The sequence below is a fragment of the Cetorhinus maximus genome, chromosome 12 (genome assembly GCF_964194155.1).
Source record: "Cetorhinus maximus chromosome 12, sCetMax3.hap1.1, whole genome shotgun sequence".
NCBI classification, from domain to species: Eukaryota; Metazoa; Chordata; class Chondrichthyes; order Lamniformes; family Cetorhinidae; genus Cetorhinus; species Cetorhinus maximus.
Window position 1 is genome coordinate 19,700,149 of NC_135890.1, and position 23,063 is coordinate 19,723,211.

At 41.6% G+C, this 23,063-nt stretch overlaps 1 protein-coding gene across 1 annotated transcript in view; it reads left to right on the plus strand.

The window, feature by feature from the left end:
- The window catches only part of snd1 (staphylococcal nuclease and tudor domain containing 1), a 913,627-nt gene that overhangs the window by 762,046 nt on the left and 128,518 nt on the right, over positions 1-23,063 (plus strand). The window contains exon 18 of the mRNA XM_078553113.1: positions 9,370-9,514. Coding sequence (XP_078409239.1) covers positions 9,370-9,514 — 145 coding nt within the window. The remainder of the gene's footprint in view (positions 1-9,369; positions 9,515-23,063) is intronic.

The window sequence follows — 23,063 nt, forward strand, 5'->3', positions numbered from 1 at the left end:
GAGTCCAGAATTGATGATGAAGACTCCCAGGGCAACTGCCTCCTGACTGTGTACCACTGTGCTGCCAGCTCTACTGGGTCTGCCCTGCCAGTGGGACAGGAAATACCCAGCGATGGTGATGATGGAGTCTGGGACATTATCTGTAAGGTATGATTCCCTGAGTATGACTATGTCAGACTGTTGCTTGATAGTCTGTGAGACGGCCCTCCCAATTTTGGCACTAGCCCCCAGATGCTAGTAAGGAGGACTTTGCAGGGTCGACAGGGCTGCGATTGCCGTTGTTGTTTCCGGTGCCTAGGTCAATGCCGGGTGGTCTGACCAGCTTCATTCCTTTTTTGTGTCTTTGTAGCGGTTTGTTACAACTGAGTGGCTTGCTAGATCATTTCAGTGAGCATTTAAGAGTCAACCACATTGCTGTGGGTCTGGAGTCACATGTAGGCCAGACCAGGTAAGGACGACAGATTTCCTTCCTTAAAGGACATTAGTGAATCGGATGGGTTTTTGTGACAATCAACAATGGTTTCATGGTCACCATTAGATTTTTAATTTTATGTATTTTTTTTACTACATACAGTCATACAAATCATGTGCCCACCACATTTTGCCCTATGCTGCCAGCCGCCCCTCCACCAGTAAAATCCAGCCCCAGGAGGCAATCCCTTTCCTAATCACGATTCAGTGACCCCTCTAGAAAATTTGTAGTTTGCAGCACAGGAGGGCAGGATTGTGCGTCGTTATGCTGCCCCCATAGTTGAAAAGCCTGTCAACAGTTATCTGGATTTAGATAAGTAATGGCCATCTGGGCCATTCAGTGTCACCATACCATGGCTTAATTAACATTCTTGTCTCTGAGGTATATGTTTTGGGTTCATCATTTAGGCTGACGTTTTATTGAAGTACTTACTGAAGAAGTGATATATCTTCAGGTATATTATCTTTCACATGAGACCTTGAACTGAGATCCTGTTTCCTCTTCTGATGGGCATAAAAAAATCCCTATGACACAATGTTTGAACAGCAGGAATTCACCCAGTATCCTAACTAAGATTTCTTCAGAAACCAGAAACATCAATTAACTGGTCATTTAGCTCATTTGCTATTTGTGGAACCTTGCTGTGTCATATTCATCTACAAGAGAATGATGACTTCACTTCAGAAGTAATTCATTGGGTGTGTAGAGCTTAGGGATTTCTCCTGACTGCTATATAAAAACAAATTCTCACTTTCTTGAAAGGTATGGGGAGACAATTGAAAAGAAAATAATGCAAACGGAAAGGAGCTTTATGATTTATATTGGCTACCTTTAATAAGTCACTGCTGCAAATGTGATTTTCAGTAGATTGGCAGATTTTGGTGTAATGTGAAATAGGAACAAGACTCAGGTCCACAATGAATAGATCTATAATTAGCAAAGAAAAGGATTTGACTGTGATTATCAAACCATGAAGCCACCATGATAGAATCTACAGTTCAATTATAGGATGAAACAGGTTAGTTTAAATCTGATTTAGTGATATGACCAAGTTTAGAATATTGTCTGATAATTTGAGTTCCATTCCTTCAAAATGACATTGCTGCATTAGAACTCATTACAAATGCACTTTCAAAGTTCCAACTGTCTAGCCTTTGGCCCTCTGTTCACCACAGCATTTCTGCAGCTACTGATTGGCTTTACCTTATTTCCACCTTCATTGCCCTAGTTCCCATTAAAATCAGTGTTCTCACCCTGGTCAATCCTCTAGTATGGCCGTTCCCTTAAGTCCAAGGGAGACAGACTTGAATGGATATGGCAGACAACTGATTTGGCCATTCACTGTCAGATCTGGCTGGACCACCTAAAGCAATATCAGGCCCTACTCTCATCTGCCAAAACTACTTACTATTCCAGAATCACCCTGGGCTGCAAAGATAACCTCCCAACATTTTACTAGCCAACCAGGCCAGACTTCCTCTTAGATACCTTACTGTCCTAGCCCTGATGTTGCATCTTTCTCTAATTTATTTCACAAGGAAGTGGCTGTGGAGAACTTGCAGTTTACCTGGTTTAAAGGTAGTATTAAGGTCAATGGGGCAAGGCATCCATCCACCACATATCCAGCAACATAGTGTCATTAATTTATAGCGAAATTAAAAGTTTGCAAAATGTCATTTCATTGATTTGAATGCTGATAAATTTGGTATAGAAACTACAATAATGGACATAGTAACTTGAAATGCCCCGATACTTAAGTGATCTATACTACTGCACATAACATCCACCTTTCAAACAGGACAATTAAGCTATCTGACAGATATGAGATGGCCTGTGAGATGTCAGAATTCCTGATTCATCCTTTTCTTAGTCACAAATATTAGCCAACTACAGGAGCAGTGACAGTATAAGATAGTTGATCAGGAAATTTCAGAGAGGTTGTTGGGTAGAATTGAAGCTGGGGGTGATGAGATTGATATATAAATGATGTAATTCTGCTAACCCTTCACATTCACCAACCTCCCACCCCTCTCAACCACCAATAGATTGTTCTCTGCTGCTTCAGCTAGCTAACAAGCTCAGGTTAGTAAAACATGCCACGAATATTCAGTTTCACGTATAATCTTTGTATCACATATGTTGATCCAAAAAATGTAATACTACAGAGATTGGCAAGCTTTTGAGGCATTTTATTCTGAAACAGGAATTGAGAATTAGATAAATTCTGTTATCTAATAAAATCTGCCGTCTTTGTTCTTCCGTTTAATTATACTTAATAATTATGACTTGTAGTATGTAGCTTGCGATCTACCATCTACAGAGTGCTGGCTGCTCAATCAGAGGCCTCTGGAGGTTATGAAAAGCATGAGATTGCTAGTGGGAAATGTTCTTTGTGTTGGGCATGAGATGATATATCTGCTGTTACGTACAGGAGAGGGGGGCAAAACTGAACTCCTTTATTCTCTCACCATCTGTCTGTAAGCAGAGGTGTTTTTTGTTTTAAAAGTAGGCTGTGGCGCTTATTCCAAAAACCCTTTGTTAAAATGACCCACAGCAAACTCTCCTAGAATTAAATTGGAGGTTTAGTTTATGCACGTGTTCAAACCTGGGGTTTGATCACAACTTCACGCACATGCAAATATACAGTAAGGGGGATAGAAAAGAGGGAGTTTTACATCTATGAATAACTTAACAGTAAAAAGAACCACAGCAATGGGTGTCAGTTCATGTGATTTCCAAGAGTCAAGAAAATCCAAATCCAGAGGAGGTTCCCTCATGGAGAAGTTCCAGTTTAGGCAGGTTCCTGGCTGAAGGCAGAAGTGCAGCATTCCTTTAGGATGATGGCGCCTCAGTGAGATGAGGTTGATATTCAAAGGCCTAATCTGCGTGGCAGGCTAATGGCCTCCAGAAAAACTGACTTTGATGATGGCTTGTTGCAGGCTGCTTGGTCAGTCTGGAGTCCTGCTGTCAGATGTTGGCAGGTTGAAGATAAATCAGCAGACTGGCCTGCTCCTGAGTTCTCAACTGTATATAGAGATTTCAAAATGGTCACTCGAGTCATGTGACTTCCTTCCTCCACAATGATTTCAAAATGGGATGGTTATCTGGTGTCAGAATCTGGGCTTTGTTTTGTAGTTTATAATGTCCCAGTCTTTCGACTCTGAAAGAGTCAGCATCCATATTGATGGTCCTGTTTCGGGTAGCTATTATCTTGGTGGCGCCTCAGACTCTGCTAGAGGGGTAAGCTTATAAAGATGCAAATGACGTCTGTTTCCATTCAATAGTTCCTTTTTGAACTGGACCTTGATGGTTCCAGGTGTGAGATTCCATGAGCAACATGTCAGAACATGTCTCCAGTTCAATCCATGTGGTCTTATGCCTTAGTGGTCACCCTACAGTTCCAGACATCAGGTGACTTGTGGCAGTCATCTTTTGGTTCAGCAACGTTCATTTTTAAATAAGCAAAACAGAATATAGTTTGATTTATATAGTTTATGATTTATTTCATTTCTTAGGGATATGTCACCAGAGAGAGTTCAACACTTCTATTCATTTAGCAGGAAGAAATGTTTCCTGTTTTCCTTCCTGAATGGTCAAGCTCTGATGTTAGGTTATGTTCCTCGTCAGAAACTCCCCCGCCATCGGAAAAAGTTTTCCTCATCTACCGTTTCAATTCCTTTCAAAATCCTTAAAATCTCAAACCGATCACCTTTAATCAGCTATAATCCAGGGAATACAAACCAGGTTTATGTAATCTTTCTTAATCTATCTCTTGGAGCCATGTAGCATTATGGTGAATCTATGCTGGACTTCTTCCAAGGCTGTTATGTCCTCCTAAGATGCAGAGCCCAGAACTCTACACAGTATTCCAGATGTAGTCTAACCAGCCTTTATACAACTGTAGCAAAGCTTCCTCACCTTTATATTCTAGCCCTTCAGTTATTCCATTAGCCTTCCTGATTATTTTTTGGACTTGACTGCTGCATTTTAGTGATCTGTATACTTGGACCCATAAATCACTATGGACTGCCACTGTTCCTAGCTTCTCACCACTTAAATAATAGTCAGACCTATCTTTTTTTGATCCAAAATGGATCAAAATGAACATTTTTCTGCTTTGAAATCCATCTGCCTCAGTTTTGCCCACTGACTTAATCTCTCTAGGTCCCTTCGTCTTTTGGCTGAGACATTAAACTGAGCGCCATCTGCCCTCTAGGGCGGATGTAAAAAAAGTCTGGTGGCACCACCTCAAAGAGCCTGGTGAGTTATTCCCCATGTCCTGACCAATACTTATCTCTCAATCAACATCACAAAAACAGATTTTCTGATCATTATCACATTGCTGTTTGTGGAAGTTTGGTGTACACAAATTGGCTGTCTTGTTTTCTACTTTACAACAATGACTACAATTAAAATGTACTTCATTGGCAGTAACGTGCTTTGGGACACCTAGTGGTCATGAAAGGCTCTTTATAAATGTAAGTCTTGTTTATTTCTTTTTTGCAATTTTATACTACCATCTATACTGTTATACCACCAGTCTTTGTGTCGTCATCAAACTTGGATATATGACTCTCTATTCTGTTATCTAACTCATTAAAAAGTATAGTAAATAGTTAAAGTGCCAGCACAGATCTTTGCAGAACAACACAAGTCACTCCCTTCCAATATTCTACCTCCTAACTAGGTCAATAGTTTGTCTTCAATTCCATGAGCTTAAAAGGTGATGAGGGTCACAGTGCCACTGTGGCAATTTGAGTGGGGCAGGTGGAGGAAATTATTGGCTTTGGATGGTAAGAGCTTTATGAATGGATATTTTGGAAGGAAATATGCAGGAGCAGTGATTATTGATTCAATGACACAGATCCAAGAGATCAGTAGCAGGTGAGGTGAGAGGCTAGAAATCAGATTGACAAGGTTTGTCCCCAGCAGGTGTACTGGTCTCCAGTAAAAGACTTAATACAATCCTAGGATGGTTGGGACCAGTTTCCCTTCCCTTTCTCTTGCACTACCCCAAAAACTGATGCTCTTAATCATCCCCTCTAACTCAAGGACAGATTTATTGGCAAGCTTTGTCAATAGGTTTATAAAGTGAAGATGTCACCTTTCCATAATGTCTGGAAACATTGTTCCATAAACATGCCCCACAAATTTCATTTTTATGGATTGCAAGAGGTTTAAAAAGAAGCAGAAAAGGAAAGAGCAGTTTGTGGATGTCTGGGGAGTCCCTTCTCAGCAATACCCAACCCCATAAGTGATATATGAAGAGGAAATTCACTGAGCTCACCTTTATTTGCACCACGTGGCAAGCCTGACTGCAGCAGATGACAGTTCATTTATAATCGGCTCTGGGGAAACATAGCTGTGTGTACACCAAGGGGAATGGACTTGAGCTATCTAGGGACAGCGTCCTGCTTAAAATCTCTTTGGGGAAACCCTGCTGATGTGCCCTGCAGGGTTGGGAGTGTGTCATGAAGGAGCTTCTTCCTGTGCACCCAGCTGTGGGAATTCTTGCAATATATACACTCTGTTGAAGAACATGATTCAAATGGAGGATAGTTCTTATTTTTCCTCAGGGTCTTATTAGCAAGGACATTGTATTAGAGTGGATCAGAAGCCGTTGCTCTAAGGGGAGCTGTATGCTGTCACTTTTGAAATTTAAAGCAGCTGTTCCTTCATCCAGCCTGAAAATAGTAATTGAAAATTATTAGTACAAAATCAGTTTGTGGAAAAGACTTGTGGGCATCATGCATTCAACATGGCCAATCTTACCTACCTCCTTCCTATTGAGAGCTTGTACCTATGATAGCCACCCTGGATGATAGAAAAGAGACAGAATGTTACACAACTTTCCTAACAAGTATAAGTCACATTTTTGATGCCCTTTTTTTTGGTATTTTCCCTGCTGACTGCTACAGGGGTATGATACCATGGGCACTCGCTGATGATCAGTGCCTCATGGACAGACCCAGACTGGGTGGGCAGGATTTTCCTGGTGGGCTTCTGAACCCCGCTGTCAGGCTCAAATGGGCATCAGAGGCTTGCACCATGTGGGAGACAGTGACTGATGGTGATTTTCCCCAGAGTGACCAATTAATGGCAAGAGCGAGGGCTTGCTGTCCAATTAAGGGCAGTGGACAGACTCTCAAAACCGGAGGGACAATCGGAGGCCTTCCAGCTTGAAAGCAGCAGCAGGCTGTGATGGCAGGTAAATTAGGGAGAGGGTGTTTCAAAATGCCAGTTCCCCCCCTCCAGCTCTTTTAAGGTTTTAATTAAAAATGACTTTTGCAACCAGGCCACCACTGATAGGGAGGGTGGGGGAGTGGGGTTGCTGAGGCAGTCAGGGAGGACACCGAGAGCATTGGGCCTAGGGTCTGCTGTTGGAGGCTGCCTCCATACAGCTAAATTGGCCCTTGCCACCACCTGGATCCTGGAGGCCTCCTTTAATTGACCATTAACAAATTTGCCGCCATTCCGCCTCTGCACAAATGACCTGGGGATGGGCTGGAGCTGGGGAACTGGCACGACAGCTGGCAGCACAGATTTTTGTGTGCACCCGCCTCTGAACCCAGCCCTGGCAGGGCTAAAAATCAAGCCTGGTGTGTCAGCAGTCTATTGGAGGCTATTTCAGGTAAATCTCCCACTCACACTCACAGTTACACTTACACCCTTTACCCAGTGCACACGCTTTCCAGCAAGGATTTAGATTCTGGGAATCCTGAATAATTTTCTTCACCTCTGCCTCCCATTTTCTCCATCACATTCAGTCTTGGATGCTGAAACAATTGTGGAATTGCTGCTGCTATACTCCGATTGAATAACCCAGTACAGACAGATGATATAAATGTTCATTTTAAATGAAAATGCTTTTGGACTGTTGATGATAGAATAATCATGAAACAATTTTGCTACGAAGCAAGTCGCGTTAAGACCTGCTGCTCCGCAGCTGTGATCTACTTAGTCATTCGTGCTGAAATTCATGAACTTGGCAATTTTAGAAGTAATACTTCACTGGAGATATATATATATATATATATACACACACATATATATATATAGTAGCCTTGCTTGGCAGCTTATTGGTGCTGAAATCTAATAGTATTTCTAGTGCCAAGAAATTATAGAATTGTACAGTTTTAAAAATATAAATTTTATTACTGTTATTTCTGCACAAATCTGTACATTTGCCAAACTTCAATCAACTGTCAGAAATTTCCAGCAGGTTAATTGCCTCTCAAAATCTAATCCTGCCATCTTGCACATCGTCCTCAATTTAAGAAGAAGGATTCCTCTACTCTAGGACTTGAGCACATAAACTAACTAGGACTCCAGTGCAGCAAAAGAAGGAAATATGTATTTTGTGTTGAAATAGCACCTTTCATGACTTCACGACGTCCCAAAGCGCTTTGAAACTGATGAAACAATTTTGAAGCATATTCCATAGGAAGTGATGCCCTACCAGAGGTATCCTTCATACAAGACGTTGTCAAAACCTCATCATCTACCTCTTAAGTGAATGATTAAAGATTCCATGACAGTATTCGAAAAAGAGCTGAGAGTTCACTACCAAAACAGACTTTGCTATTTGCAGGGCATGGCAGTATACAAAATGCCTTCTATGTTCAGCCACACAAGACAGCAATTAAAAATGGAATTCATTCCAACAGAAGCCTTATGGTTCTCCTGGGTGTTAGGATGAGATGCTCTCTAAATTTCCGGTATCTCTTTTCTCTCTCTCTCTCTCGCTGTCCACTCACTTACTTGTTCTCTTGCGCTTGCTCTCGCTCTCAAGGTCCCCTCTTGTGGTCCCCGCTCTCTCACACGTCCCTCTGTCTCACTCACCTCCCCCTCTGTCTCTCACTCCTCTCTCGCTCCTCTCACTCCCCTCTCACTCTCTCACTTCCTCTTTCTGTTGCTAACCTCAGAGGGTGGTGAAACTTTGGAATTCTCTACCCCAGAGGGCGATGGAAGCTCAATCATCGAGCATGTTCAAGACATAAATTGATAGATTTCTGGGGACTAATGATATCAATGGATATGGAGATAATGCAGGAAAGTGGCATTGAGGTAAATGATCAGCCATGATCTAATTGAATGGTGGAGCAGGCTTGGCAGGCCAAATGGCCTTCTCCTGTTCCTATGTATTCCTATGTCCAAGCTGTCATTCTCTGGGTGAAGCATTAAACATGGTTCAGGTGAATATAAAAGAGGCCAAATCATTTTTGAAGATGGGCAATGAGTTGTCCTGGTGTCCCAGCTGTTCCTCCCCCAATCAAATGTACCAGTATTAGGTTGGCTGGCCACTCATCTAATTTCCACTTGTGGAGCACTGTTGTGTACAAAATGAGTGCTGTTCTCTTGACAAGTACAATGCAAAGCGCTTTGGGACATTTGAAAGAGGTGATGAAGAGCAAGTTGTTTCTCCCTACTTTCATTGTTTGTTACTGGGTTAGGAAAGTTCCTGCATCCCACCAGTGTTCTATATCGTCATGTCCAATTTTCCATGAATTAGCACGCAGTCCTTTAAATTAGAGTACAGAGAGCTAATATTCATCTATTTGGGTTTCCATAAGTAAGCAATCCAAATGACAACAAAATAAGAAATCTGGAATATTGGACATTTGATGAAGGGCCTCACTTAAAAGCATAAGAATTAGGAGCAGGAGTAGGCCATGTGACCCCTCAGCCTTGCCCTGCCATTCTTTAAGATCATGCCTGATCTTCCTCAACTCCACTAATCCACCCTATCCCCATATCCCTTGATTGTCTTAGTGCCCAAAAATATACCAATAACTGAGCATCCACCTCTGGGGCAAAGAATCCCAGAAATTCATTACTGCAAGTTCCCCACATGTTGTACTGAGTTGCTGCTTACTACCTCTGTTACTTTATTGCAGGTCTGGTCTAATTATGAGGAACAGCCAGCAGAAGAAGCAGTGCTGCAGGTCGCAGAGGAGAAGGAGCGCACAACCAACTATAAGCCTGTCTTCGTAACTGAGATTACAGATGAGCTCCACTTCTATGTGCAGGACGTTGAAACTGGTCAGTATACTACAGCTGGGGAGGGGATAGAGATGTATTCTTCAGTGACCTTTCCTGAAAGAGACAGAAGCTAACCATGGCAATTAATGTACAAACCCTTAACTAAGCTAAACCCATGGTAGTCCTGCATAACAGAGACAAACATACTAAGTATAGCAATATTTACTTCCTTTAATTTGGCAAGTACAACAGAAGAATAGAGTCAACTGTGAGTATAGGCGAAGGCTGTAATACATTTGATGCTTGGGATATATTCGAGCTGTTCATACAATCATTAAGCCTATCTAATCGGCAGAAGCAACGTTATTTTATATATTTGTGCAGTTTTCCTTTAGGATTTTCACATTTCTAAGTTTAGACTTGTCATTTCACTTCCATGACAGAGTTCCTAACTGTAGCTGTCAGGCTGGCAGAATTTACCAGGTGGCTTCATATAATGTACAGAAAACAATGTAACTCAGCAACACTGTAGTGATTGTCCATAGGAAAGGAATACCCAGTGCAAAAAGGGGAAATCCTTCACTGACTTACAACACTTGTGACATACTGTGTGTTACTGCAATGTTTATCTTCTCTTTACAGCCAGAAATGTGGAGTTTATTGGTGACCAGTATTTTTATTTTGTTTTGCAGTAATATACTGTTATGTAAATAAGAAAAAAAAACAAATATCTTAAAGGATTTAAGAACATATTGAACTGTATCAACAAATCAGTGGAACATAAATGGGAGGATTTCATCCTGTGGTCAGACTGAATGTAGTCCTGAGAAGAGTGCAGGAAGAATCTTTCTCATGGAAGTAAGAAGTCATTATGATGGACGAGATAATAGGGTGAGAAGATCAGTTTGGGTTGAATAAGATGCTGAGGTTGCAAAACAATCTGGTTCAGCCTCAGACAGTTGCCAGTGAGTGAACTGTCATAGTGGAGGCAGTAGACAGCATTAGATCTGTGAAGTTTATTGTTATCATGACAATTGTTAGGGGAGATGACGTTTGTTTTCTGAAGGAGGTAAGTAAAGTAACAGGGTCTGAAATTGGGAACATTTGATCAGCAGTAATGAAATACCAGTAGGAAGCTCAATACCTTAACTAGGTATTCTGAATAGCAGATAATACAAGATGTATAGAAATCAGGATGCTTCACTGTGAAGGTTCTAAGGTTAAACATAAGGCTAGATGGAACAGGAATATTGTTCTTTCATCTCTGCAACCTAGATTTGAATGCTGTTTGGTTCTTCTGTAAGATTCCCAAGTGAAATGATTTTGGTAGAGTTCCAACTTGTCTCAGTGGCTGTGAATCTGTATTGCAAATTGTCCATAGTTCTGCACAAATTTAGAAACCTCTTTCAGAGAATCCATTGAGATAGCTGGTATAAGAAATGGAAAATCCCAAAATATTATAGTGAGAGCTTTTTGGATTTGATCAGGTTATATTTTCTGCCACTTAATGATGATTAGGTGAATAGTATTTATCCCATTGTTGATGCACTGCAGAAAGAGCTATATTGTGCATCCAAACTGTACTGTCCCTGAATTTATGACCTGGGTCTGCTCAGTGGGATTTTACATGGAATCCAACCAACACTGTACCTAAGGGAGGGGTGTTGATGAGGCAGATTTTGAATTTTACCCTATTTCTAACTCATGTTTTATCTGACCCAAATGTTCTTCATGTTAGTACTGGATACAAAATCAATTTTTGAATTCTTCATAATAGCAAAGGTTATTGTAAAAAGATGCATTTTGCAAATTAGTAAATAAATGACAAGGTACGCTCAACTAAAGTGGCAGTAGGGGTATTGCAACTCCCCATTCCCTATACAGTTGCCTATGCTGGAAAATGTTCAAGTGCCTTGTCAGGCAAGACAGGATTGTGGTTAGTTTTGATTTGAATGCTGCTTGGTGCTTCTCTCTTCTGTAAATTCTTTCTCCCTTCAGCCACTTCCCTATCCCAAAGGTCAAATATCCTGTCAGCACTCATTGGGCTCGCACTTGAAGAGGCTTAACAGCTGGAGTAGATATCTTGTGCAAATTCAGCTTGAACATTTCCCAGCTCCTTTTCTGAATATCTCTCAGAATGTTACACACGTGCTTTGCCTTCTTAGAATGTCAATAGTTGAAAACCTATAATTACCAGCGTTTGGCATCTGAAGATAGTGGTGCCTTCAGTGGGGCACATTTAGTTAGAAGTTTCCAGCATTAGTTCATTAGGACCAAATGTAATAAAAAGTTAAAGGAATTAGACAATATCGTGGCTAGCATCCAAATATCTGGTTGAGCTCTGACAAGGCTCTGTGGGGAAATGTTGATTTGCCCCTGAGTACTCTGGTATTTTTATAGGTCTTTATTTTAATTGCTCATCCAACCACAGTCAGAATAATTGTGTTGTGACAGAAAACCAGTGCAGTGTCTTTGGAATTCTCTCTTTAACCCTTTTTGTTAGAAATGAGCAACTTCCTTTTCACATTCCCCAAAGGTAATTAGGCTTCCATCCTCCATGTAAGTAAGTTTTCTATGCACAAAGACAACTGAAAATAATATAGTATACAATATGGCACATCATATAACACCCTGAAAGCCCACCTCAATTCCGGGATTCAATTCTACCTTTTGACCATATCCCTCAATTACCCCTGTCTCCAGAATCACATCTGATTTTCTCTAGACTCCATTTAAACATATTAAATCTGCTTAAATAATATTTCTAACAACTTATTATACAATTCTGTTGCCCTTTTGAGTGCAAACATTCCCCTAAATTTCCTTATTATTCCTAACTCATAGTCATTTAGCTTGTGGAAGTTATTTGAGCCACAAAAGCTGACACCTTTTCCCAAGTACAATACTGGACTAGATTGGGATCGGTGCTTAGATTCTGATTGTTTTGTTGCCGATGAAAATGATTGAAACTCTTCACAATGAATGCCTCCACACGACAGAACGTTGTGATGAGAAGTACCAACCCCCCCCCCTGTTTTTCTTTTAAAGAAGAGTCTATGACCTTCATCTGTACAATGTTGACATTTCTGGCCAGTTAGCTTGAAAGGCAGATGTTCAGTCCAAAATTGTAAAAGTGGTAAATCTACGCACAAGGAATAGTGGTATCAGTAATAAGTTAACAAAAAAAACTATACAATCAGACATTACAGAATGTTGATTTACCGCCAAAGCAGCAATTCAAGGACCAAGACTTCAGCATAAAGAAAGACTTGCATCGATATAGCGCCTTTCAAGCACTATGGCAACCCAAATATTGGTGTGCCAGAGCAGTGAGTTATGTATTTGACTGGAGCAGGGACTGCTGTGGCATTTGTTGCAGTGGATACTTAACAAGAAAACAACTTATTCCAGACCAGCTGATGGTAGCTGAATGAGGAGAAATTTCATCCACATGAATTCGATGAAATTCTTCAACTAGTATTAAATAACGGTTGAGTCATGGATTTGTGCAACTCCCTGTTAAATATATTTGGTAGCGAGCCATAGCAGGATGGTCCTGGGTTCAATCCTATACAGCTAGCTAGTCTCAAACAGGGCAGCCTGCTGGGCTAGGCAGAAGGAAAAACAGGCAGACTGGACTCAGCTGTGACCCCCTCTCCTGCCCAGCCCCAACTAGCCAACTGTCACTATCAATCTCTGCATATACAAAATAATGAGCTTTACATACAGGAAACTTCCTGCACCATATACCAATGAAGGTGAAAGCAGCAATACAGTTGGATTGGTCTCCTAAAACCTGGGTTGCAATCTAGTGACAGTTTTTGATTCTTTTCAGTTTAAAGTTGTGCTGATCTTCAAAGACTTTAAAAACCTTTCAGGCTGGTCTTTCCCTTCCTCATCCCTCCCTCTTTCATCAACCATCATGGATAGTAATAGTGTAATAATGTTGTGTTCAATTCCTCTGGCCCTAGAGGAACTCAGTAACTTTGGGGCCTGTGATCACTAGATTGTACATTATTGTATGCTTTTTTGAGGCTGACAGAGAGTCTGTTAATAAATTATGTTCTGACAAATGGAAAGCCAATTGGAAAGGGAGCCACAGCAGCAGAAGCTCCCCAAACAATCTTTCTGTCCAGGGTCATTCCAACGTTTTCACTCAGAGATTCTGGTGTGAGTCCAGTACAGTTCAATAACTCGACCAGCCATGTAATGAGGACTTTACCCAAGTTAACCTACTGTGAGCCACAGAGAGTGCAGGTATTTTGTTTAAGCTAGCTTTCAGACTGACTGTAAGCTACAGTAGATTTTCAAAAAAAAAATGGAATGAAATTGGCAATTACAGAAATCCTTGTCCAATCCACTGGCTGTGCTAAAAGCCATGACCAATGAATAGTCCCACTGCAATCGAATCTTCCATTAATTCTTAATAGCGTAATTTCTTCCAATTCAGTGGGGGGGTGGGTGTGCTACTATTATTCATTAATCACACAGGGGATAGAAGTGTCATTGATGCGAGGGTGACTCTCCAATTTCGTTTCAGATGTGTTAACAGTAAATCTATTCACTGTACTGTCCTCCTTTTTCCCAGTCCCTGGCAGGACGACAATGCACTTTATTTTTATTCATTCATGGGCTGTGGGCTTCACTGGCTGAGCTAGCATTTATTGCCCATCCCTAGTTGCCCTTGAGAAGGCGGTGGTGAGCTGCCTTCTTGAACCACTGCAGTCCATGTGGTGTAGGTACACCCACAGTGCTGTTAGGAAGGGAGTTCCAGGATTTTGACCCAGCGACATTGAAAGAACGGCGATGTATTTCCAAGTCAGGATGGCGAGTGACTTGGAGGGGAAATTCCAGGTGGTGGTGTTCCCATCTATCTGCTGCCCCGGTAATGGTTGTGGGTTTGGAAGGTGCTGTCGAAGGAGCATTGGTGAATTCCTGCAGTGCATCTTGTAGATGGTACACACTGCTGCTACTGTGTGTTGGTGGTGGAGGGAGTGAATGTTTATGGATGTGGTGCCAATCAAGCAGGCTACTTTGTCCTGGATGGTGTCAAGCTTCTTGAGTGTTGTGGAAGTTGCACTCATTCAGGCAAGTGGGGAGTATTCCATCACACTCCTGACTTGTGCCTTGTAGATGGCGGACAGGCTTTGGGGAGTCAGGAGGTGAGTTACTTGTCACACAATTCCTAGCCTCTGACCTGCCCTGCCAGAAGGAGAAGGTGATTTGCTTCAGCTGTCAGAGGGTTAGAACCAACATAAACTGTGTGGAAGCAGACAAGAGTGAGTTATTCCTCTTCACAGGACGTGCACTTACCCAGTTAGGAGCTGAAGCTGAGATGACCACGTTTGATAGTACGAAATGCAAGTGCATAGTTCCCTTTCACACGCATGCACCTCCAGGAGCAGAAACCGTAGCCTTTTTTTTTTTGGCCAATTGTAGCCATCCCATCATTGCTACAGCAGCGTTCAGCTAACTGGTAGAGAAGATTATGAACCTCATGCTTGTGTGGTTCAGTAGACAAACTCTAGCTATCTTGCAAATATGGTGATTTCAGCAACACTTTTGTCTATTTTTAGCTATTTAAAAGTCTCATACTGCAGGAGGTAAATGACAACAAGATGCTACTAATATTTAATGTGATAAGATTTTTCTGTCACAGTAGGGGTTTTGTGAAATTGTTATATTTATAAAACTTCAGACTAAATTGCTTTAGATTTGTATCAACTAGGTAGAAGGAACCATAGCATATTGCCAAATTCCTGTTTTTAGTTTGTTTCAAATGACTATTTTTATGCATCTGTTCAGTCCAGAAATCAACACCAGAGTTCTAATTTTTTTTGTGAATCTTGTGTTCGTTGTTGTTTCAGCTGTATTTAGAATATAATTAATTTTGGGAGTCTTCAGAAAGTTTGGCAAGACCATAGTGCAGGTGTAGAAGGGATTCACTAAACTGATACCATGAATGAAAGAATATGAGAGAGAAGATTCAAAGGAGGTATGGTAGAGGTGTTCAGAATAATGAAATGTTTAGATAGGGTAAATCAGGAAGAACAGGGGAGATGGTGGCATAATGCAATGTCACTGGACTAGCAATCCAGAGTCCCAGGCTAATGCTCTGGGCTCAAATCCCATCATGGTGGAATTTAAATTAAATTAATAAAATCTAGTCTCAGTAATTGTGACCATGCAGCCATTGCTGTAAAAACCCATCTGGTTCACTAATGCCCTTTAGGGAAGGAAATCTGCCATCCTTACTTGGTCTGGCCTACATGTGACTCCAGACCAACAGCAATGTGGTTCTCTTAACTGTCCTCTGAATTGGCCTAGCAAACCACTCAAATCAAAGGCAATTGAGAATGGGCAACCAATGCTGGCTTTGCCAGCACTGCCCACATCTCATGAAAGAATTTTAAAAATCAATTTCCATTGATTGGTAACTAAATGCATAAATTTAACATAACCAAAATGAAAAGAAAAATTGGGAGGATTTTTTTTTAATACAGAGGATTGCAAAGACAAGGAATTCTCTACTAGTCCATGTCCAAATGCAGCAAGACCTGGACAATATCTAGCTTGGGCTCACGTGGCAAGTAACATTCGCGGCACCCAAGTGCCAGGCAACGACCATCTCCAGCAAAAGAGAATCTGACCATCGCCCCTTGACATTCAGTGGCATTATCATCACTGAATCCCCCACTATCAACATCCTGCCATTGACCAGAAACTGAACTGGACTAACCACATAAAAACTGTGGCCACTAGAGCAGGTCGGTGGCTAAGAATGCTGCGGCAAGTAACTCACCTCCTGACTCCCCAAAACCTGTCCACTATCTACAAGGCACAAGTCAAGAGTGTGATGGAATACTCTCCACTTGCCTGGCTTAGTGCAACTCCAACAACACTCAAGAAGCTTGACACCATCCAGGACAAAGCAGCCCTCTTGATTAACGCACCTTCTACAAGCGTTCACTCCCTCCACCACTGACGAACAGTGGCAACATTGTGCACCATCTACAAGATGCACTGCAGAAACTCGCCAAGGCTCCTTAGGCAGCACCTTCCAAAACCACGACCGCTACCATCCGGAAGCTCAAGGGCAGCAGATACATGGGAACACTATTACCTGGAATTTCCCCTCCAAGCCACTCACCACCCTGACTTGGAAATATATCTTTCACTGTCGCTGGGTCAAAATCCTGGAACTCCCTCCCTAACAGTACTGTTGGTGTTCCTACACCATAAGCTTTGCAGCGGTTCAAGAAGGCAGCTCAGCACCACCTTCTCATGGGCAATAAATGCTAACCTAGCCAGCGACACCCACATCTTGTAAATGAATTTTAAAAATGGGTAGAAGCAAGATCCAGTGGGAAGTGGGTAATTAATTGAGAAATAAAATATTTAAGTGTTCTTCCAATGATTTATGTCCTCAGCAACTGATTTAAAGGCCAGTGGGATTAGATGTTTCTATTTACCTTATCAAATCCTTTCATACTTTTCAACTCCGTACTTAAATTTCCTATTATCCTTCTCTGATTCAGTGAAAAGAACACCAAGTTCTCTGGTCCGCCCTCATAACTAAGACCTTTCATCATTGATGCCATGTTCTGTAACTTTTCCATGGCTTTCACAAACTTCCGAGGTAGAGTAGACCTTGGTGTCCTGAAGTGTGAGAGCCTTTGTTATTTAACTATTTTCAATCATGCTCTAAGGATATGTGTTGGAGGATTGATCTGCAAATTTCTGGGTAACCTCAAGATATGTGGCAAAGTTAAAATTGTAGAGGATGCTGAACCACTGCAAAATGATCTTGATGTGCTCAGAGATTGGGCCCATGTTTGGCAAATTATGTTTAACTTAAAAACTTAGCCTATGCACACAGGTGATAAACATATACACATCTTACAAGGAAAAGACTTAAAGCCAGTGGTAAAAGAAAGAGATTTAGGTGCTTTTGTGCATTAATTTTTTTGGGTTTGTAACCAATGGTATAAAACAAAAAATACCATTCTGTCCTTGTACAAAACCTTGGTATTCTAACTGAAGCCTTACAAAGTCTAGTTTTTGCCTCATCACGTGCATGATATGGAGGCTTTTATAAGTGTGTGAAGGATTGCTATGAGATTAATTCACAGTTAAAAATACCTTAGTTGCCCTGAAAGTCTCAACAAACTGGGCCTGTATACAGTAGCGAAGCTTAGACTCAGGTGATTTGATCAAGGCTCATAAACAATATTGGGACTAGATTGTGTTTATGTAGACCGATTATTGCTACTGAAAAGTTAGGGAGGATCAGGAATTACACTTATAAGTTATGGAAGAATAGAATTAGGTTGGATGCTAGGCAATTCTTCTTTTCCAAGAGAATGGGAAACCTATCGAAGAGATTGCCAGCTCATGCGGTGAACACTGATTCGCTGTATTCCTTCGAGCAAGAGTTGGACCTATTTCTGGCTTTGATGGAGAGCACCTCGTAAAAACGTAGATATCCTGTAATGTAAATGAGGACCAATGTGATTTTCTGAATAATTTTGATCCCCTAAGGGGGCGGGAAAGCAATTTTCCAGGCTTCCATTCATCCTATCCCCCCATTTGTTTTGGGTTTTTGTCCAGTTTTTTAACTTGTTGTAGGAGATTGCATGGCTCAGGATGGGGTGGGAAGTGCCTGTATTGTAACTGCGTAGAACAGGTTGGATGGTACAGGTTTTTTCCTTGTTATTTTCAGATATTTATAGGGTGCTTAGAACTATACATAATATTCTAACTGCAGCCTAACTATTGATTTTCCTAAATTTAGCATTACGTTTTTGCCCTTGCACCCTATTGCCTTTATTTGTAAACCTATCTTCCCTCTGTGTTTTGTAGCTTTTTCAGCTTTTCATCCCAGCTTTAAAAGAATGGTAGTAGAGTAAAAAGAAACTAGTTGCAGGACTTCTCCAGTGATAAAGGCAGGTCCTAACTCAGTGTCATACAGCCTTGTTTCATTGCCCAGCCTGTCTTGTTAGCTGATTTCAGTAGGAGTGCTATAACCTCTGGGGTTAAGGAGACAAAGTCAACCATAGTTCCTACTCCTGATTATCGTCTAAAACTCTTGTTACAAACTGCCCATGTATGGATAGGATCGGACTGAGCTCTGGCCTCTGCTCAATCAAATGAACTGCCAGCATTGCCTAAGTGCATACATTAAGAATGAGGTTTTAGGTTTTTTTAAAGTTTTTGTTCCATTATTTTTCCCCCAAGCATAAATATTTGCCTTTTGGCCAGGTAACAAACAGAGGACCAAAAATAAATGTATGTCATTGTGGCGGTCTCAGCAATCTCCTTCAGGATAGGAGCTGAATAACATAGTCTGACCCACTTACTATGGTGCGTCCAGATGTAATCAAATCAGAAGTTGATTCATTAAACCCTTGCTTCATCTAATTAGTGAATTAATTGGCATAGCTGTGCTCTTCTTTTTGCATTCAGGATCTGTACCTGGAGTGCGAGTTGACATAGATTGCGGCCACCGGCAAGATCTTCCGGTCCCACCAAAGTCAGTGGACTTTTGGCTGGCTCGCCGCATTTTCCGACCCCATTCCTGCCAGAGCACAGCTGGAAAATTCTTGCCATAGTGGGCGGACTCTTGTGCCCTCTTGTGTAGCAAGGTGGCAAAATCAGGGAGGAGGATGTTGTGTTCCAATTGGAGAAAGTGCCCATTTTAACTTGAGTAAGGTTGGCACCTTTGTTGTTTTTGTGCTGGTTAATTTGAAAATTTATACTTTTATAGTGAGGGTTTTCCTTTTTGATTTTTCCCCCTTTTTAAAATTTGTTTAAGCTGTAGTGAAGGCCCATGGATGTCCTTCCCACTCCTCCGTCAATTGAAGCCCTTAAGTGGCAATTAATGCTCACTTAAGGGCTTCATCTCGCCACCGCTGGTATTAACCCAGCGGTGGGCAGGGGGCTCCCATGCGGGGAGTACAACAAGCAAACTTTTGTGTGGTTGTGTGCGGGCTCCCTAGGGCGGGGAACCTCATTCAAAGGCACTTTGTGTCTGATCAAGGAACCTGGTGTTAGGTAGATGAGAGTCCACCCCTACCCTTGCTACTGGCCCCCATCCTGCCATCACTCACCTGTGGCCTGAAATCCAATGATGATCCTGGGCCTCGGATAGGTAGAATTACAGCAACAGCCACTGAGTCCTCAATGGTGCTGCAGTTCAATAGAGCTGTTGGCCTCTGGTTGGCTGGCAACTCTCATCAGTCGGGACTTATGTCCTGGGTTCTTGATCCTGAGGTAAGGCCCGCTGCTGGCCTGTCAAGTGTCTGAATGGAACAAGATGTGGCAGGTCTTCTCGGAAAGAGGCGACGTAGAGCTCTCTTCAGCCAGTGGTCAAGACCCCCGTCACCTCCACAAGATTCCATCCAGTGACATCTTCGTAAACCCCAAGTACCTGTAGCATTTGCCAGAGGGAGGAAGGAATTTGCTCAGGTGTTATCTACCTTGAGTCTCTGGCTTCCCCTCCCCCACTCCCAGTCCTTCCTACTTAGAGTTATGGAGGGGGAACCTTCTCACCTGAATGTGTACAGAGACTGAATCATTCTGTAGCATTTACCTCATGCCCATAATCCAAGGGAGCTAAGAGTCATGGCCTATAGCCATAGGAGTTAAGAAGAACGAGAGGTGGTCTTATTAAAACATACAAGATTCTGAAGGGGCTTGGCAGGGTAGATGCTGAGAGGATGTTTTCTTTCATGAGGGAGCCTAGAACTAGGAGGGCACAGCTTCAGAATAAGGGGTCTCACATTTAAGACATAGATGAGGCGGAATTTCATCTTTCCCAGACAGCAGTGGAGGCTGGATTATAGAACATTTTCAGAGGCTGAGTTAGACAGATTATTGGTCAACAAAATAGTCGAGGGTTATGGGGGACAGGCAGGAAAGTGGACTTGAGGCCATGATCAGACAGCTGTGATTCAGTTGAATGGTGGAGAAAGTTTGAGGGGATGAATGGCCTGCTCCTGTTCCTATTTCTCATGGTCCTATAGGAGAAAGTGCCCCTTTTAATTGGAGTAAGGTTGGCACCTGTGTGGTTTTTGTGCTGGCTGTTTTGGAAATGTATACTTTTATAATGAGGGTTTCCAGATTTGATATTTTTTCCCTTTTTTAACTTCTTTATTTAAACTGTTTTCTTGTACCAAGGGGAATATTCTGTTCGCTTTCTATACATTGAAACAGTTATGCCCCAGCGATGTAATGCTGCAAGCGTCCATCCAATCAGTGAGCTTATAGGAGTGATGACGTTGATGTGTTTAGTGACTGTCACAGGAACAGTGTGGCTTGCACCCACTAGTCTGAGAAGCAGATTCAGTGACAAACAGAAGGGAAACAAACTTTTCCATTTTGACCTAGTTGTCATCCCTGAAAAAGAACTAGTACAAGTAGCAGGGGCATGGGGATTTTAGCTGTCTTATCCAGCATTAAGTTTTCAATTGGTAGACACAATTCTCTTTTCAGTACTCAATTCCTGTGTGGTTGAAGCTGGCCATTCTGTATTTATTGTTCATCCCAGGTGGTGGTAAACCTCTTTGTATCATACTGCCGCCCTAATAATGTTAGGTATAGAATTCCAGAATATTGACCAGCAATGTCGAGTGATGGACGGACTTGCCCATGGAAGGGTGATGTACAACTTAGAGGTAATGGAACTCCCATGATATTGCTGTACTTTCCCTTCTTGTTCGCAGAGGTTGTTAAGAAAGAGCTGCTATCTGAAGCATTCATGGCAAATTGTTGTAATGAATCCTTCATATAGATGTACTGCAGTCAGAGCGTACTCAAAATGACAAGGTTGAATATTGAGTCTACTGGTAAGAGCACCTACAAGAAAGCTACCCTGGCCTGGATCCTCTTGAGTTGTAGGTGCAGCTGCACCAAACCAGAAAACCTATTTTCAATGTGAAGCCCAAGGTTATGAGTGATGGGAGCAATTCAAGTTGAAAGTTTAAGGGTGTAATACAATAAATATCACCCTATATTCAAACATATCATGTTACGATTGATGACTTAGGTTTGGTAAGGAACCTTAGAAAACAATTAAGCTGCTTTTATATAGACACTAGCAGAGACCCAAAAACATTTGCTGTCAAATTAGTATTTTTATTGCAATAGCACTTCTTTAAATACAGGATTTCCAATTCTTCTTTCACCAAAGACTTCAACAGAATCAAATCTTCCCATTCCAGTAGAAGCTACATAAAGCTGCCCATATGTAAAAACAGACACAGGAATATAAATACTATATTGAGAGTCTGACCTTTATACTAGGTTGTAGTCATAGAATATGAAAGTCTAACTGGGAACTGTTTTCTCCTGAGTTAGAAAGGCAGGTTTACATCTGATGGGCTCAATTTTACTTTAGCAATAAACACTCTATTTCCTTGAAATCTCTCTGTAATAACTGTAGCATCTATCAACAAAAAAAAACAGATTCCGAACTACCAATCTTGTTCCATGACAACATCCTTGTTTAGGATTCAAGTGTTGTAGCAATATTATAACTTCCCCTTCCTCGAGTCTAAGCTTGTGCAGTGGCATGTCCATCGCAGTTAGACCACGCAGAAACTCTAGAGGGTATAGACTGCTGTCATCATCCTCATTTATGGAATCAACATTGATGTATTCTTAGAATTCCTCTGACAGCCTTTCTAAAGCATTTTCAATCAAATCTAATGAATCTTCATTTTCGATGCAAGGAATAATTGACTTTGTTCACTGTCTCGCCAAGTTATAGGCTTGCTAAGCAACTGGGGAACAGGCTAAAGCCATCAATGTACATACCCTTCCTCCACTTTAGAAAACTATTTATCTTCTGATAAATAGTACCATCGTGGCTTATTCAGCCATAGGATGTTTTTCTTTAGATGAGTTGTGTAATTTTTTTATGACTTGTTTTGTCAGATTAAACTATTTGTGGGGGTTGCTGCTGGTGAAGCACACCTGATGACTCAATTAATGGCTAATGCCACAGTATAGGATATCAGCAAGGTTGAGTATGAAGTTAAATGACAAGGCAGAAGTCAAATCTGCAGATTGGAGGAGGTTGGGAAGACCGAGTGAGGTAAAGTTACAATTTCTTCCCAATAATTTAGATAACAGATAACAACTTCCACAAATGTAGCATTCTTCACATAAGAAAGATTATCATTGCTTTACAACCTCAGCTGTAAAATATATCTGCATTCCAGTGTGCAGCAGATCTGGGGCAGAATATTGCACTCATTGGGCGGGCATGCGCCCGACCCAAGCGAGTGTAAAATGACGCGCAATGACATCGGGCAAGAGTCCCGATGTCATTGTGCACTTGTGCGATATTTCGGTTGGCGGGCGGGTGCAGGAGTTGGCAGCGAGCCCGCTGACAAGCGGCCTATTAAGGCCATTAAAGATGTAATTAAATTACATTTTTCGCTGCCCACCCAACCTTACGGTTGGCAGGCAGGTGAAAAGGCCAAGCAGCCTTTGGATTTTTTGCAAAACCTCATCCACGGGTTGAGGTTTTGATCAGTCATTAAAAAAATTAAGAATTTTTCAAACTAATTTCTAACAGAGTCACATGAGGGAACATGTTATTAAC